General features: G+C 42.4%; 1 protein-coding gene and 1 long non-coding RNA gene across 2 annotated transcripts; one reads left to right on the forward strand and one right to left on the reverse strand.

The window, feature by feature from the left end:
* The first annotated feature begins 381 nt into the window (after positions 1-381).
* LOC109907263 (uncharacterized) lies at positions 382-5,176 on the forward strand. Its single transcript, XR_004202497.1, has 5 exons — positions 382-843; positions 2,157-2,192; positions 2,313-2,387; positions 2,478-3,372; positions 3,451-5,176. It is a non-coding gene; the product is annotated as an uncharacterized LOC109907263 (long non-coding RNA).
* Positions 3,517-13,774, reverse strand: LOC109901582 (NF-kappa-B inhibitor delta-like). Its single transcript, XM_020497584.2, has 11 exons — positions 13,007-13,774; positions 9,763-9,924; positions 9,392-9,633; positions 9,035-9,252; positions 8,743-8,848; positions 8,441-8,587; positions 8,277-8,328; positions 7,985-8,151; positions 7,595-7,711; positions 7,199-7,363; positions 3,517-7,105 (listed from the first exon to the last, which is right to left on the reverse strand). The coding sequence occupies exons 1-11, from the start codon at positions 13,020-13,022 to the stop codon at positions 7,034-7,036; spliced, it is 1,464 nt and encodes a 487-aa protein (XP_020353173.1). The 5' UTR covers positions 13,023-13,774; the 3' UTR covers positions 3,517-7,033.
* Positions 13,775-14,857: the final 1,083 nt, after the last annotated feature.

Here is a 14,857-nt window from a genome sequence, read left to right on the forward strand (position 1 = left end):
CTAGGAAAGTGGCCACAATCGAAAGAGGAGGGGGGGGGTTGACTGCATAAGATAAAAAAAATTATCATCCCATTAGGAAAATACTTGAAATCATAATTCCCATTTGAAATGATAAGAATTCTCCTAAATTCACTTGGTCACTCAAATATAGGCTAACTAAGGCATTCCTTGTGAAATAATGTAGCTCATTAAACTGGAGTAAAATGATTGCATGAAAGATCACATGCATTTTCTGCCTACACCAGGGACTTAAAGATGTTTTCTTCTTTACTATACATTTACTCTGTATTTTTATATAGATGTGAAGACGGGAATTCCTTTGTGCACAGCCTCTCCCGTGTTGCTCTGTTGCTAGGAATATCTTCTCTCCTCGTGCCGCATTACAAAAGAGACACGCCAATGGGTGGAATAGGGAGAGACCTGTGAGCGCATTCCTCCTCTCTCAGTTTCCCACGCCTCCTCGGGGCATAATGATAGTAGGCTACTCGAGTGCAGTAGAAAACCATCCGCATTGGCAGGCACATTTTTTTTCAACTTCACACGGTCTTTGGGGGACACCTCAGTAGACTGAGGCTGCAGTATTGAATAGCCTATAACCGAATGCAGTGCCTGTGCATCACCACCAGAGGACCCCCCCCCCCCCATGCCTTCTAAGTGTTGGTGCAATTTACTTTATTGAGCCGCAGTTTTCTTTCTTTTCTTCCAATCCTACTCCACACACCTCAAAAGTGCGCGTCTTCCCATTTTCTGTCCGCTGACCTGAAAACCTGCATCGGGGCGCAAGAGAGACTCAGCAGACAAAGACCCAGTATATCCAGACTGCAGTCATGGCAACTGAAGGAGGTTTGTCTTCTTCTGACTGTAGCCTATGCTAGAGCATCTTTAAATGTAAAAATAGCAAAACAATTTAAACTACATAGTGCGTTTCATGATGTTTTTGTTGTTCTTCAGTTCAGTGTTTTATGTACAGGTTCTTTGCTCAGGCTGTTCTTGCACATCAATTATTTAGGCTAAGCTTGCTCCTAGACTCATCCCATCAATCTCCAATTCATGGGATTTGATTAGCAATTGGTGCATTGCTAGTAGAGCGCCATTACAGGCTAGGCTACTTTTCCCATGTTTTGATCCATTTCCATGTAATATATGAACATATTGCTTATTTTTCTAATTACGTAATTACTCACCGTCTTTTTTGTAAATTAATCGTTTTCTTATCATTTGTGAATGGTTGTGTTGGCTTGCCCATCAGGGTGCAAGAGGGGATGGGTAGTGCGCTGGGGAGAAGTTGAAAGCGCCAACTTAGCTATTACATGAAGTGGGGGTTCAGCAACATAAATCCGCATTGTCGACGCTCTGTTTAATAAGTGCTGCCAAGATGATCTTATAGCCTACTGCTCGTGAAAGTCAAGAGATAGCATATTTACTTGAACTATGGCTGGGAGCTCTCATCTGAAGATATGTGTGGACTGCACTTTAGTGTATAAAATAAAATATTGTACTAACAATTATTAGGATTGTTCTATTTTTGAACACATCCGATATGGATAATCGATACATGTAACTTGATTGATTGTCTTGTAAATCGCGTTGCACTGAACGCCTCTCGTGCGCTTCTAACCCACTTTCTGTGGGCCGTCTTTTTCTGCTGAGCAAAGACCCTGTATTGATCCGCGCTCCGCAGTCAAGCAGCACCGAGACAGATGTGGTCGTCTTAAGAAAACGCCTAGTAAACTGGAAGATGTACGTATAAAATATCCCTGTTGGTGTAGCGCTTTGATTGTATTTCCAGTTGGTCTATTCCTGTGACCACATTAAGCAAAAACAACGCACCAACTCAAATTGCAATTGCTTTCAACGCTATCATTAGTATGCCAACTTAGAATCAGTGATTAATACGAGAGCAAAATCTGTCCACATTAGTCTACTCATATTTCGACGTTTTCCCAAAACCGTTCTAGTTCTGCTGCCCATGGTGCTGAACCGACTCCCATCCCAAAAGGGCGTTCCCATGAGCTTGGACTCGGGCTATTGGCTGTTCACTTCTCCGGCACTGCAAGATTCTGCCGTCTTTTATAACTTACATTACATAATGTTAGAACCTTGTTATTAGGCCTAATGTTGATGATTCTGATTAATAATTTGTGTTTTCTGTACAGAATTGATGTTTCATGATCAAAGTGACTTTGAATATGGTGAGTGAATTCATTCGAATGGATTCATTTGTTATTTGAGTCGCACCATACATGGCATGTGAGTTGTACCATGTTACTACTACTAATGGTCATGATTATAGATTTTCTTTGTGGGTTCAGATTATGAGACACTTCGAACTACAGGGGTCATCATTGGTGTGATCTTGTTTGTGTCTGGTATCCTAATAGCTCTTAGTAAGTATACTTGCACACACTCCGCCTAGTCTGTCACATGCTCACCCGTAACTCTCTGAAGGTTACTATAACTGTTCATCTCTTCAACAGGTAAAAAACTCACATGCTCAAAATCGTCTTCCAAGTAAGAGTTTGTACATGGCTTGGCAGTTGCTCCGCCTGTGCATGTGGAATGCATCAGACTTTGGAAGAGGAGTCCCCACCAAATACAGGATGGCTTTACTAATACTATTTTACTGTTACCATGTCTGTCCTTTCCCCCTCTCTCCCTTCCACAGTGGAGCCCATGTCTGAATGCTGCCTATTGGTTAAGATAATACAGTCCCGCACTCCCTCCCTAAATCCAACAACACTGCCCAGCCATTCAACTAACTAAGCAATCACCCTACAGAGCATCATATTACAGTCAAATGTCTCAAGATAGTCTAGTAGTCTAACTCTGTGACATCTTTGACATTTTTGAAAATCAAGTGTTCTTGTCAACCAAGCAATATTAAGGAAATGTCTGCATTAGGACTTTTTTGGGGCCCCTAGTTGAGAATGGGGGCCGTTGTTGCATGGGTTGGCAGTGTGGGTGGATGGCCTCAAAGAGTGTATGTTTACAGCCAATGGCATGCGGACCCAGTCTCTTCCTCTCCCCTAACCTTTGAGAGAGGACATCGATTGGGAAGATCCTGACATATCTCTGCATTTTGCCCCAAATTGAATCCTGTGATTGTCAAAGCTTTGTGGCCCCAGCCCCTTCTGTGCATGGATACAGTTGACCTAATCCGTCTAAAATACCTTCTCTTTGGTCAGAACACACATGATCTTGGTTACGTTGTGGTTGTTTCCACAAAGCTTTGAGGTGAACTGAACTGTCGGAACTATCCAGGATTGCTTCCTTTAATTCCCTTTCTCTCCTTGTGTCAGAGTGAATAACTGTTCTCTTGTCTTCTCGTCTTCAGCTCTAATCCAGCAGGCACCCAAATACCAAAGACAGAGGGTAAGCCGCCATGGGAGGGGGGTAGGGAGGGAGAGAGAGAGAAAAATAACACACTCTGTCCTCTATCTTGTGTTGCAGTGCCTCCTCAAACAGTATAGATGAAGTGTGCATGGAGGCGAGGGAGATTCATCATGGGAGGTGCTGCAGAGAGGCCAACACACATAATAACACACACTCTCACATTTATGGTTGCCACACACCAGCACCCATTGGAACATCAAGTATGATGCACACCCAGCCCATGTTGACCAGAAGAATGACTGAATTGTCATTCTTGATTTAAATAAAATGTATATCAAGATGAAGATGTTACTCTTAACCGTCTTTGTGACTTGTGTATTAGGTGCTATCAATCTACCTTGCCCAGGAGAGAATGTAAAGTAGCCTTCAGTGCTGATTTGGGGTTTATCCTTATCCCAATCGGCACCAAAAGCACCTATAAGCAAAAAAAACATACCTGGCGCAAGATCAGCTTTCAGGTGCACTGTAAATCTATATCATGATATGGGTAGTGTTGAAACAGAACTGAATGCTGTGCTCTCTCTGTTCCTTGCTTTTGACTTCATGCACACCCAAGAAAGTTGATTGCATGTCTCGTTTTACTGTATAGTACTCTCAATGCACTTTAGAAATCTACAACTTTATCATCCAGTCGTGAGAGAGTTCTTTTACATTTAGGATTTACATTGGACCTGTATTAATAACCTCAAGCATGAATTAAGATATCAAAACCAACCCCATTATCCCACTGTTTTACTGATGGTTGGCTCAGGATCTATCTGCTGTCATTTTTGATGGCATTAAGTGGACTGCCGTGTGTGGTTGTGTTCTAGGTAGCAATGAGAAGGATGTCAACCACATGTCAGATGTTAATTTGAAACAGAAGCAGGAATGAAGTCTCCTATCATTCTCTGGGTTCTGTAAGAGGGTGCCACCAGTATAGTATTGTATGTCAACAGCCTTTTTCTTTCTCCTATTGTATTTTAAGTTACATTGCACGAGTAGAATCATTCAAAGCGCTAAAAAGGTATTACCTTGGGTTGAAGGAGCGGGCATTTTAAAAGTGTATGAGTTTAAGCTTAATGAAACGATCAATACATTAAGATAAGAAGTCACAGTAACTAGCTGCAAATAAAATATGTCTGTATTATCATTATTTAGAGCTGTTTCTAACTTTCTGCAAGTACAATGTCTGTTATTTTCAGATATTTTTATTTACCGGTATGCAGCACTAGTAATGCCTGATACTGAGCCAATGGCGTAACAGTTAACCAAAAGCAAATGAGTGATTCTCACCAGAGCTAACCAATAAGACAGCTGCTGCAATAAAAATCACCCTGTATACAATGGTCTTATTGATGTATTGTTTACAGTAATTTCCCATATCTTTTAATCTGAACCTTGATCAATACATACATGTGGATTAAAATAGAGTATAAAATAGATGACAAATAGAGATATTTGAAGAACAGATTTAATTCCAGGGTTAAGTTTAGGCAATTCAGTTAATCAGAAGGATACATTCAGTGAAAAGTAACAGGATTATTACAATGTTACAAACTGTCAAAGTAGACCCAAGCAGCCAAAATCACCAGATTCTCTCGTACCATTTTTTAACGATAACATTAGTTATTCTCCCTCATGTTAACTCACCTATGATTTAGACCTAGGAACACATACAGACATCTCTGTATGTTCCTTGACTAAGACTGCCCAGGTTCCAAAACTAGGGGAAATCACAGTCAAGTCTGGGGAAATGTTGTGTCATATCTCCAATGAGATGTTTTATGTTGTTGTATTTTCTATGCCACTTACAATTATGAAGTGGTATATTCACTACAGCAATATTTCAAAGGGCACATGCATGCTAACTGATTGGAGATTTTTTTTTAAACAGTCATAAAAGGTATATGAGTAAGTGATGCATGTTTTTTTGTCACCACAAAACATGTTGTGGTATTTTCAATCATGAGTCATGTTTGAAAATACCTGATTACTTTAAGGTGAAACGAGTCATAACTGAAATACTCCTCCTATAATGCCCTTTAAGAAATGAATACTACTGGTACTACATTGTATACACTGTTGATATGGTATATAATATTATATAGCATGTGTGGTCAATATCAACATATTCCCTTTACACAGTAAATGTCAAATGTTATTTTCATAAGTCATAGTATGAATGAGACAATATACAGTGGTGTAAAGTACTTAAAGTAAAAACACTTTAAAGTACTACGTTTTTGGGGGGTATCTGTACTTTACTATTCATTTTTTTGACTACTTTTACTTTTACTTCACTCCATTCATAAAGAAAATAATGTACTTTTTACTCCATACATTATCTCTGACAACCAAACGTACTTGTTACATTTTGACAGGGAAATGGTCCAGTTCATGCACTTATCAAAAGAAAATCCCTGGTCATCCCTACTGCCTCTGATCTGGTAGACTCACTAAACAGAGAAAATCCCTGGTCATCCCTACTGCCTCTGATCTGGCAGACTCACTAAACAGAGAACATCCCTGGTCATCCCTACTGCCTCTGATCTGGTAGACTCACTAAACAGAGAACATCCCTGGTCATCCCTACTGCCTCTGATCTGGCAGACTCACTAAACAGAGAACATCCCTGGTCATCCCTACTGCCTCTGATCTGGTAGACTCACTAAACACAAATGAGTGTTGTAGTGTGCCCCTGGCTATCTGTAAATTAAAAAATCTAAAAAATATTGTGCTGTCTGGTTTGCATAATATAAGGATTTGAAATTATTAATACTTTTACTTTTGATACTTAAGTACATTTCAGCAATTCCATTTACTTTTGGTGCTTAAGTATATTTAAAACTAAATACTTTTACACTTTTACTGAAGTAATATTTTACTGGGTGACTTTCACTTTTAGTTGAGTCATTTTCTATTGAGGTATCTTTACCTTTACTCAAAAGTCATACTTGAGTAGTTTTTCCACCAATGACAATATATTAGCTATTCAATGAGTGCTATGAGTATATCAAATATAAAAAGAAAAGACCTAGATAAGTTATAAGCAACATTGAAAGCATGAGCACAATGGTACACTGTGTCACATGCTTAGTGAAACAACAACCACCTTTCAACAAACCAATATGATTTCTGACCATGGTGCGAAGTTTTGACAAGAGAATGAGTGGGGGTGGGAGCTCAGAAACCCTCCTCAGATATACCACTAAGGAGGGCTTCCCGGCTGTGGGGGTACTCATACAATGAGTCTCGGAAGCTTTGAATATAATGTAAACGATTATCATAGAAATCAAGGTTGTACTGAGTGACAGTAATGTCAGGGGGGACTGGAATACCACCTGTTACCACTGCTCATTGCTAGATATCCATTAAACAAAAACAATAGCTGCCCATTAAGATATAAAAATACATAAACGTAATTGCTAACTGAATTCAGATAGGGACCAAAATCATGTCAATCAAACATATTGTTTCAAAGTGAATGCTCTAGTATATATTAGAGATTCACGGTGTTTGAAAATCCTCACATGAAGATACGCTAGAATCCCTCCCTGTTGGAAGTACAGATGTCTGGATTCAACCTACAGTACAGACCTTCAGTACTTCCTCTGAAAAGAGGTGGAGGGATACACAGGGACATAAAAAGTAGTCCGGGTCACTCTTGGTCCTGTAAGGACATTACACGTCGACGAGAGGAAGCACTTCGCTTCTTCAGGATGAGCTTGAGCTGAAAACAGACGGGACAGGAATAGGTGAGCTGAGATTATATGAATGAAACAAAATGGCCATTTGCAGTCTGTCTGTCTGTCTGACTGCTCACCTGTTCCCCGTGGGGTCCACTCTGCAGCAGGTGTGCAGGCTGGTCGTTCTCCAGGTTGCGGACGCTGGGGTCGGCCCCTCTGCTCAGCAGCAGCCTCAGCATCTCCTCCTGGTGTGGGCTGCCATGGAGACCAGCAGCCATGTGCAGTGCGGTATGACCGTGGGCCTGCCGGTGAGGAGGTAAAGGGAATCATGAAGCTGTGAGTATTGACCAACACTAAGGCAATAATTAGATATGCACACACTGTCGATGAGTCTCCCTTTCTTTTCACTCTTTTCCTTTCACCTTTTCACACACTGCTGAAGATGTTATACCTCTCTCTTTTCATGGAGTCTCAGGACACAGGTCAGTTTCTCTACACATTTGAAGAGCGGACAATCTCACAGCAGAACTGACCTTCATGTTGACAAAGTCCCTCATGTTGTCCAGGGGGGTTTTCAGCAGATGGCGAACCAGCTGGATGTTCCCCTCCTTCACAGCCAGGTGAAGAACAGTCTTGTTACTTTTGATTTCCTGGAAACAGAAGAAAACACTGTATGAAGCCGAAAGTGAGGAAAATATTCAAAACCCATCATAGATTTTTGCAGGTGTGAGTTTGGGTAGACAAAAAGCTGACTAATAGCTCCAGATTTTATTTATTTTCTACCAAAACGAACCATGCCATTCCCTTGGGAGGACGGAGGTATAGATAGTGTTTTCTACTTATTGAGTACTGGCACCTCTTGTAGAACACTGGCTCTAAAATACTAACTCTGGTACGTTACATTTAAGTAGTGCATTCAGTACCTGGCTGGTCAGGGAGGCTCCGGTGTTAAGTAGCATTTGCAGCCAGGAGAGCTTCTCCTCTGCCAGGGCATGGAGGCTGGCATCACCCAGCCCTGTGGAGGTGAGGGAGGAGAGAGTCTTCAGGGTGCCACTGTGGGAGATGGCTGCACAGTGCAGAGGAGTCAGACCTGAGACAGGAGTGGGGGAAAAAGTTATATTGTTGTTACTTATTCTGTTGTCTTACTATATCATTTGTCAGATGTATTTTGAGTAATGGTTGTGTTGTTCTCATTTGACATAAGCTGGATGTTACCTTCAAAATTGCGAGCCTCCAGGTTCACTCCAGGCCCAATGGAGAGAATAACCTACAAATACAGATCCAAAGATTGAAAATGGTTATTCACATCATTCTGTTATTTATCTAGATTGAGCCCTAACAGATGATAACTTTGGTTGAAGGCAGTGCTGCTGGTTTACCTGCATAACCCTGGGGAAGCCATAGGTGGCAGCAAGATGAAGTGCTGTTTGACCTTTGACATCACAGGCATTTATATCCGCCCCTAAAGACAACAGATCCTGGACGATTTCCGGATGGTTAGCAGTCACCGCCACCAGCAAAGCAGTCTGGGATACAGGAGAGGGGGGGGGGGGGGGGGTAATGCTATTAAACAAAGGCTCACCATGTTTGGCATCCACACATTTATTTTAGAGGAAGCATCTCATTTGGGTTGAACTCAATCCTGTGTTCTCTAAAGAAGAAGTGTCTTCTTGGTGCATACCTTCCCCTTGTGTTCCTTGGAGTCTAGCCTGCCCAGCTCAGCAAGCCTCTCTGCTGCAGCGAATGCATACTCCCTCAGGCCTTTGGCTGTATAGATATGCAGAATCCTGACAAGACAAGACAACGTGACAAATTGGTTTCAGGTGACACCTACAGTCGAAAATGTTATAAAGTCTCATGAAACATAAGACACTTTATTTTTATTTGCCGAGTTTCTCTTAACATTTTCTCAAACTTAGTCATGTCTACTTTCTCAAAATCAGGTCACAAGCTGATGACACACACACACTTACGTGTCTCCGTCGTCATCCTGCCAGGTGGTTCTGCTGTAGTCCATCCCTCTGAGGAACATCCTGGCTTCCTCCAGCTTAGTGACATCCATCTGGCCACTAAACACCTGCTGGACAGGTTCTGTGGGGCCCAGGGCCCCCGACGACCAGGAGAAGACAGTGGTCTGCAGGGGCCCAGAAGGAACCAAACTAGACACAGACTCGGGCACTGGACACTCTGTCTGTAAAGGAAAAATATTGGTATCATCATAAATGCTATAGCACATACCGTTCATGTACTTAATAGCACGTGAACAACAAGTAGTCAAAATAATGATGTAATGTCAAATTGCTTCTGTTCAAGAAACCAGTCCTCCTTACATAATGCTGAGGCATCCTGGTGTCTGGGTAGTCCTGCATCTGCTGTGTGTTGTAGCTGGAGACCATCTGAGGGCTGTAGGCCGGAGTATGGCTGTAGTCCATTGAGGAGGATGGGCTGGAGAAGTAATTGTTCCCCATAGGGGAGAATGGACCTTCCTGTATGGCCAAGAGGGCTTGGTGCTCATCCATAGGACCCCATCTCTCATACCCCACTGCCATGTCTGAGTAGCTGCTGGCTACACCTGGGAGGGTCACAAGTTAACCCATCTGTCAATGTCAATGGAAAAGTATTTGAATGATTTGACAATGTATTTGACCCAGGTCTGGTTGGGTTGCAAAGGGCTTACATGGGTGCTTCAAGCAGTACTCACCTGTTGAGGTAGACTTCTCTGGTGTAGACACCTGTTGGGAGAGGACAGTGGCAGTGGAGACACCGGTACTGGTTGTTGCCGTCGAGGAGGTTTCCCTCTTCCTCTTCTGCTCCAGGAGTTTCTTCACTGTGGGAAGAGTGTAACACGGCTTCTCCTTCGGTGCTGTGGAGACAGAGGTGATGTTGCAATGAATGATCTTTGGTGGATAGTAATGAAATGGACCATGACAATTGTTCTCTATTGGGGTGCTTTTCTACAATGGTCTACTATTCTTATCAGACATGTATTACTACAGAGCGACACAGCTAAGGCTGTTGGTATAATGTTATGACATAATATGAAGTAATGTGGTAATTTTGTATAACACTTCATTCTTTAGTTTTTGGATTGAAAGGATTGTCAAAAAGAGGCCATTCTCCTCCAGCTCTGTGATTTCCCATGATTCATCTATGATATCATGTTTACTCTTTTCCCCCATTACTTTCTGTTCCATTCAGCAGCCAGAGGAAAGAGAGATAGTGGTGAAAAATATAGGTATCTGAGGTTTCCAGCTTGATATTGCTTTGTGTGCAGCAAAACAGGGTAGTATTTCCTCAAAGTCATCACCCCACACGTGAAAGACAAAGAGACATTTCCACCGAGGAGCATAAACAGGTAGAGAGAGAGCTCTGAGGAACCTATTCCATTAGGAAAACAGGCTGTGAAGTCAGAACTAACAGACAGATTCAATAGAACCACTACCTTGTGGAGGCTTGCCACTACACATTTTCTGTGACTCTTTCCTGTCTATCTCCGTTACGCTGTTTGTGGTAAACCACAGCACCTTCCTGTCGCTGCTGTGTGTGCCGAGAGCACGTTACAACCCAGAAGTGAAGAGTGAACATATAAACGTGGGCCATGTCTGCTCTGCTGTGTGACTGGGCTGGCAGCCATAACATAGTGTCTGACTATTAGCATGATGATTCATAAATGTGGTCATGGAGTAGATTGTTTCTCGCAGATATCTCACATCACCTGTCTTTTTCTTGGAAGACAATCAAGCCATATAAAGGGGGCTTTTTGGGGGGTGAGCATGAGTTTTTGGTCTAGATGCAATAACATATTTGAATGCTACAGGAGTCTCATCTATTCCCCAAGGGGGTTCGGTGAACACAGGAAGCAGTGATAAAAACAGACTTTTGTTGTGCCATCAACACAGTTTCAATGGAACGTCAAAATCGCTGACTTGAGAGCGAGAGTATAGTGAATGCCTGGGTGAGGGCTGTGTTGTATTTTCACTTTTCGTATCCCTCTCACAAAGAGGAAAGTTTGGTATCACTTGAAGCCACTCAAATGGATACAAAGGAGGAACTGCCTTTCTGTTCTGCAATTGTGGAAACTCCAGAAGTTATTAACATTCTGTTCCTTGTGTCTCTCTTCTCTTGGGCCTGAGTTTTACTTGTCTCTCAATTTTTTGCCTCATTTATTTTCTCTTTCCTCAGTTTACTGTCTTGCTGAGTAAGGAATAAAAGACAGACTACTGGCACTTGCATAACTAAAAATAAGATGGGAGATGCCAAGGAATTGTAGCTAAACTAAAATGACACATTACATCAATTACATGTGCAAATTTCATACCTTATAACAATGATTATAAACATTACTGTAAGAGACTCCTATTGTATTATATTATATAAAAATGCATTGCTACTACTGTCATAGGCCAAATAAGAATCAATTTGCCAAACTATGACGTATTGGTAAAATGAAACTGAAAACGGTTGTGACCATCTCAAGACTTTATTCCTATGTATCTAATGAGTTCATCTTCATACAATACATCATCAGATACTGTAAAGTCAATCCCCCTGACGTCATTTCTCAACCTTCACCACAGTGTAGGAGGGGTGAATACTAATAGAGGGGATGCCTCACAGGGGTGAGAAAGAAAGGGTGATCTACACACGGAAGGGCAGCTCTGTTCACTGGTGCATATTGTAGACAGCAGATGTGCCTCCCCAAAAATAATATAATGCAAATATTTGACTAGTAGTGCATCTTGGGGGATAGAATAACCCCCTACAGATACAGGATAGGCTACAGTCGGGTATTAACCCTTAAATGCAGTCTACTGTCCATGTCCAAAGCTAGTATTTCTTTTAAAACACCCACAGAGAGGGAGAACTGTCCTCAATAGATGTTCTTTGTCACCAAGCAGGCAACAAAGGTCCCAGCTATACTCTGTAATATCACCTACATAGTGATGTAGTGCTCTATAAAGCATATTTCTACTTGAGTTTGGGTATAGAATAATGCATAGTACTCTACAAGTCCATTTCTACCGAGTTACAGTACATCATTAGGCAGACAAATAATTATATCAGTGCAGAACGTTCTTTACATCAGCCTATTGCACTAAACATCTTCAAATGTCGATTTTTACAATTGTCAAAGTTGGGACGTTAGTTAAACGATCCATGACAAGGAGACAGGGCTGCCTGGGATACCCTGTCTGAACGTTGTTGCGATGTAATATTTAAATCCCGGAAACCCCTGGCCATTTAGTCATGCGCGTGGGCGGCGGGGATTCCGAAGACCTTTCTATTTACTGGCTCAATATGATACCGTGGTGCCGAGCAGAGAAAACGATTTGAACTTCCTCAATGACTGTGGCACCGTGTAGACTAATATATTGCATAGGATTGACTAGTATGCTACACTATGTCCGTCGCCGGCAGTGGCACTCTGAGCAAAATCAAATTCATTATTGCGTGTGTAAAATAGCCTATCCAGATTCCCCCTTCACACCCATCGTTAAAAGGTGAACTGGGGTGTAGCGAACATGGGCGAGGGTTGAGAGGGTTTCCCCGCTGTCTGTTTTCAATACGCAAAAGTAAGCTATTGTTTTCATCATTGCCTGTAAATGCTGACTTAACTTCTTAATATTAACGTTTTTAATAATCTCACATTAGTTTGGTGCATTCAATTGTACGATATGATATAGGCCTGCCCACTTTATAACATCCCTCATTTACTTTGAATGTTAGTCCTGACTTGTAGGCTACTTGCCACTTATTAATCGAAACAATGATGTAATTTAGACATTACGAATGGATGTTCAAATCTGAGCAGAACGAGAATGTAAACAATAGCTTTTGATTGTCAATGTCACAACATCCGCTATATGATCACAATATTCGTATCTAGGCTTATTAGTAGCCTGCGAGACAATGTAGTATTCATCATCAACATAATAAACACTCACATTTCTGCCAGTGCATGTCAGAATCCCTTTTTCTTTGTAGCACCTTGTCAGCTCCTCTTGGTCCAAAATATTTGGTGTCTCTTCTTCAGTGTTTGAATTCGCAGCGAGTCCTGGTCCTGCTTTAAGTGTCAGACTTGTATGATCTGACTCGTGTGTCTCTTCTGTCACAGGCTCGTTGTAATCTTGCTACTATGTACACACATAACACGTTGCCGGTGACGCCATCTCCATTTCCAACACCACGCCCACTATAGTATGTGAACATTGGGTGCCCAAGAGCACCACATTAAAGCGCAGCGCTACGCTCCACTTGCTCAGAGATGGAGGGAGGGAAGAGGAGGGTGTAGACAGAGATAATATTTGTTATGTTAGACAACTAACTTTCCAGAATATTTTATGAATTAACAATGAATTATTATGTTCTGATTCAAAGTGTGGGGATGATTTTGGCTACCAGGTTAACTTTGTTTGTATGTGTTTTGTGTGTGTGGGATTTTAGCATGTAAATCTTGGTGGAGCAAAAAGTGGTATGCATGCCAGTAAAGCCACTACACAACACAACACTAAATACATTAATTGCAGTATAACGATGACAAACTGTGATCACAAACGGCCTACATAAAGCTGTCCCAACACTAGACCCAACATCTTCCCACTGCTACACCTGGCTATGAGCGGAGCCTTGTTTGGCAGTGAAACAGTCCATTCAGCCTTATTTACTGCCTTAAAAAAACATAGATGATATGGCTGACTTGCTGAAACCTTAAAATTGTGGTTTCTAATGACAATTGAGATGTACAAACTATGAAAAAAGGGGTACGACAAGCGTCGGTAGCCATGAAGTGCTTTGAAAGGCTAGTCATGGCTCACATCAACAGCATCCTCCCGGACACCCTAGACCCGCTCCAATTCGCATACCGCCCCAACAGATCCACCGATGACGCAATCTCAATCGCACTCCACACCGCCCTTTCTCACCTGGACAAAAGGAACACCTATCAACTACAGCTCAGCGTTCAACACCATAGTGCCCATTAAGCTCATCACTAAGCTAAGGACTCTGGGACTAAACACCTCACTCTGCAACTGGATCCTGGACTTCCTGACGGGCCGCCCCCAGGTGGTAAGACTGCTAACAAAGCATCTGCCACGCTGTTCCTTAACACTGGGGTCCCTCAGGGGTGTGTACTTAGTCCCCTTCTGTATTCCCTGTTCACCCACAACTGCGTGGTCAAACACGACTCCAACACCATCATTACGTTTTCTGACAACAATGGTAGGCCTGATCACCGACAACGATGAAATAACCTATAGGGATCAGGCCAGAGACCTGACCGTGTGGTGCAAGGACAACAACCTCTCCCTCAATGTGAGCAAGACAAAGGAGCTGATTGTGGAATACAGGAAAAGGCGGGCCGAACAGGACCCCCATTAACATCGATGGGGCTATAGGGGAGCGGGTTGAGAGTTTCAAGTTCCTTGGTGTCCACATCACCAACGAACTATCATGGTCCAAACATACCAAGACAGTCGAGAAGAGGACACAACAAAACCTTTTCTCCCTCAGGAGACTGAAAAGATTTGGCATGGGTCCCCAGATCCTCAAAAGGTTCTACAGCTGCACCATCAAGAGCATCCTGGTTGCATCACCGCCTGGTATGGCAACTGCTCTGCATCTGACATGTAAGGCGCTACAGAGGGTAGTGCGAACAGCCCAGTACATCACTATGGCCAAGCTTCCTGCCATCCAGGACCTATGTAATAGGCGGTGTCAGAGGAAAGCCCATAAAATTGTCAGAGACTCCAGTCACCCAAGTTATAGACTGTTTTCTCTGCTACCGCACGGCAAGC

This window comes from Oncorhynchus kisutch, linkage group LG2, assembly GCF_002021735.2.
Source record: "Oncorhynchus kisutch isolate 150728-3 linkage group LG2, Okis_V2, whole genome shotgun sequence".
Classification (NCBI taxonomy): Eukaryota; Metazoa; Chordata; class Actinopteri; order Salmoniformes; family Salmonidae; genus Oncorhynchus; species Oncorhynchus kisutch.

Bases quoted from the DNA above. Each gene is read 5' to 3' on its own strand.
- LOC109901582 (XM_020497584.2), bottom strand. The intron at 9,253-9,391 runs GTAAGGAGGACT...TTTCCTTTACAG, and splicing joins CCAGGATGCCTCAGCATTAT to ACAGAGTGTCCAGTGCCCGA. The intron at 8,849-9,034 runs GTAAGTGTGTGT...TTGTCTTGTCAG, and splicing joins CAGGATGACGACGGAGACAC to GATTCTGCATATCTATACAG.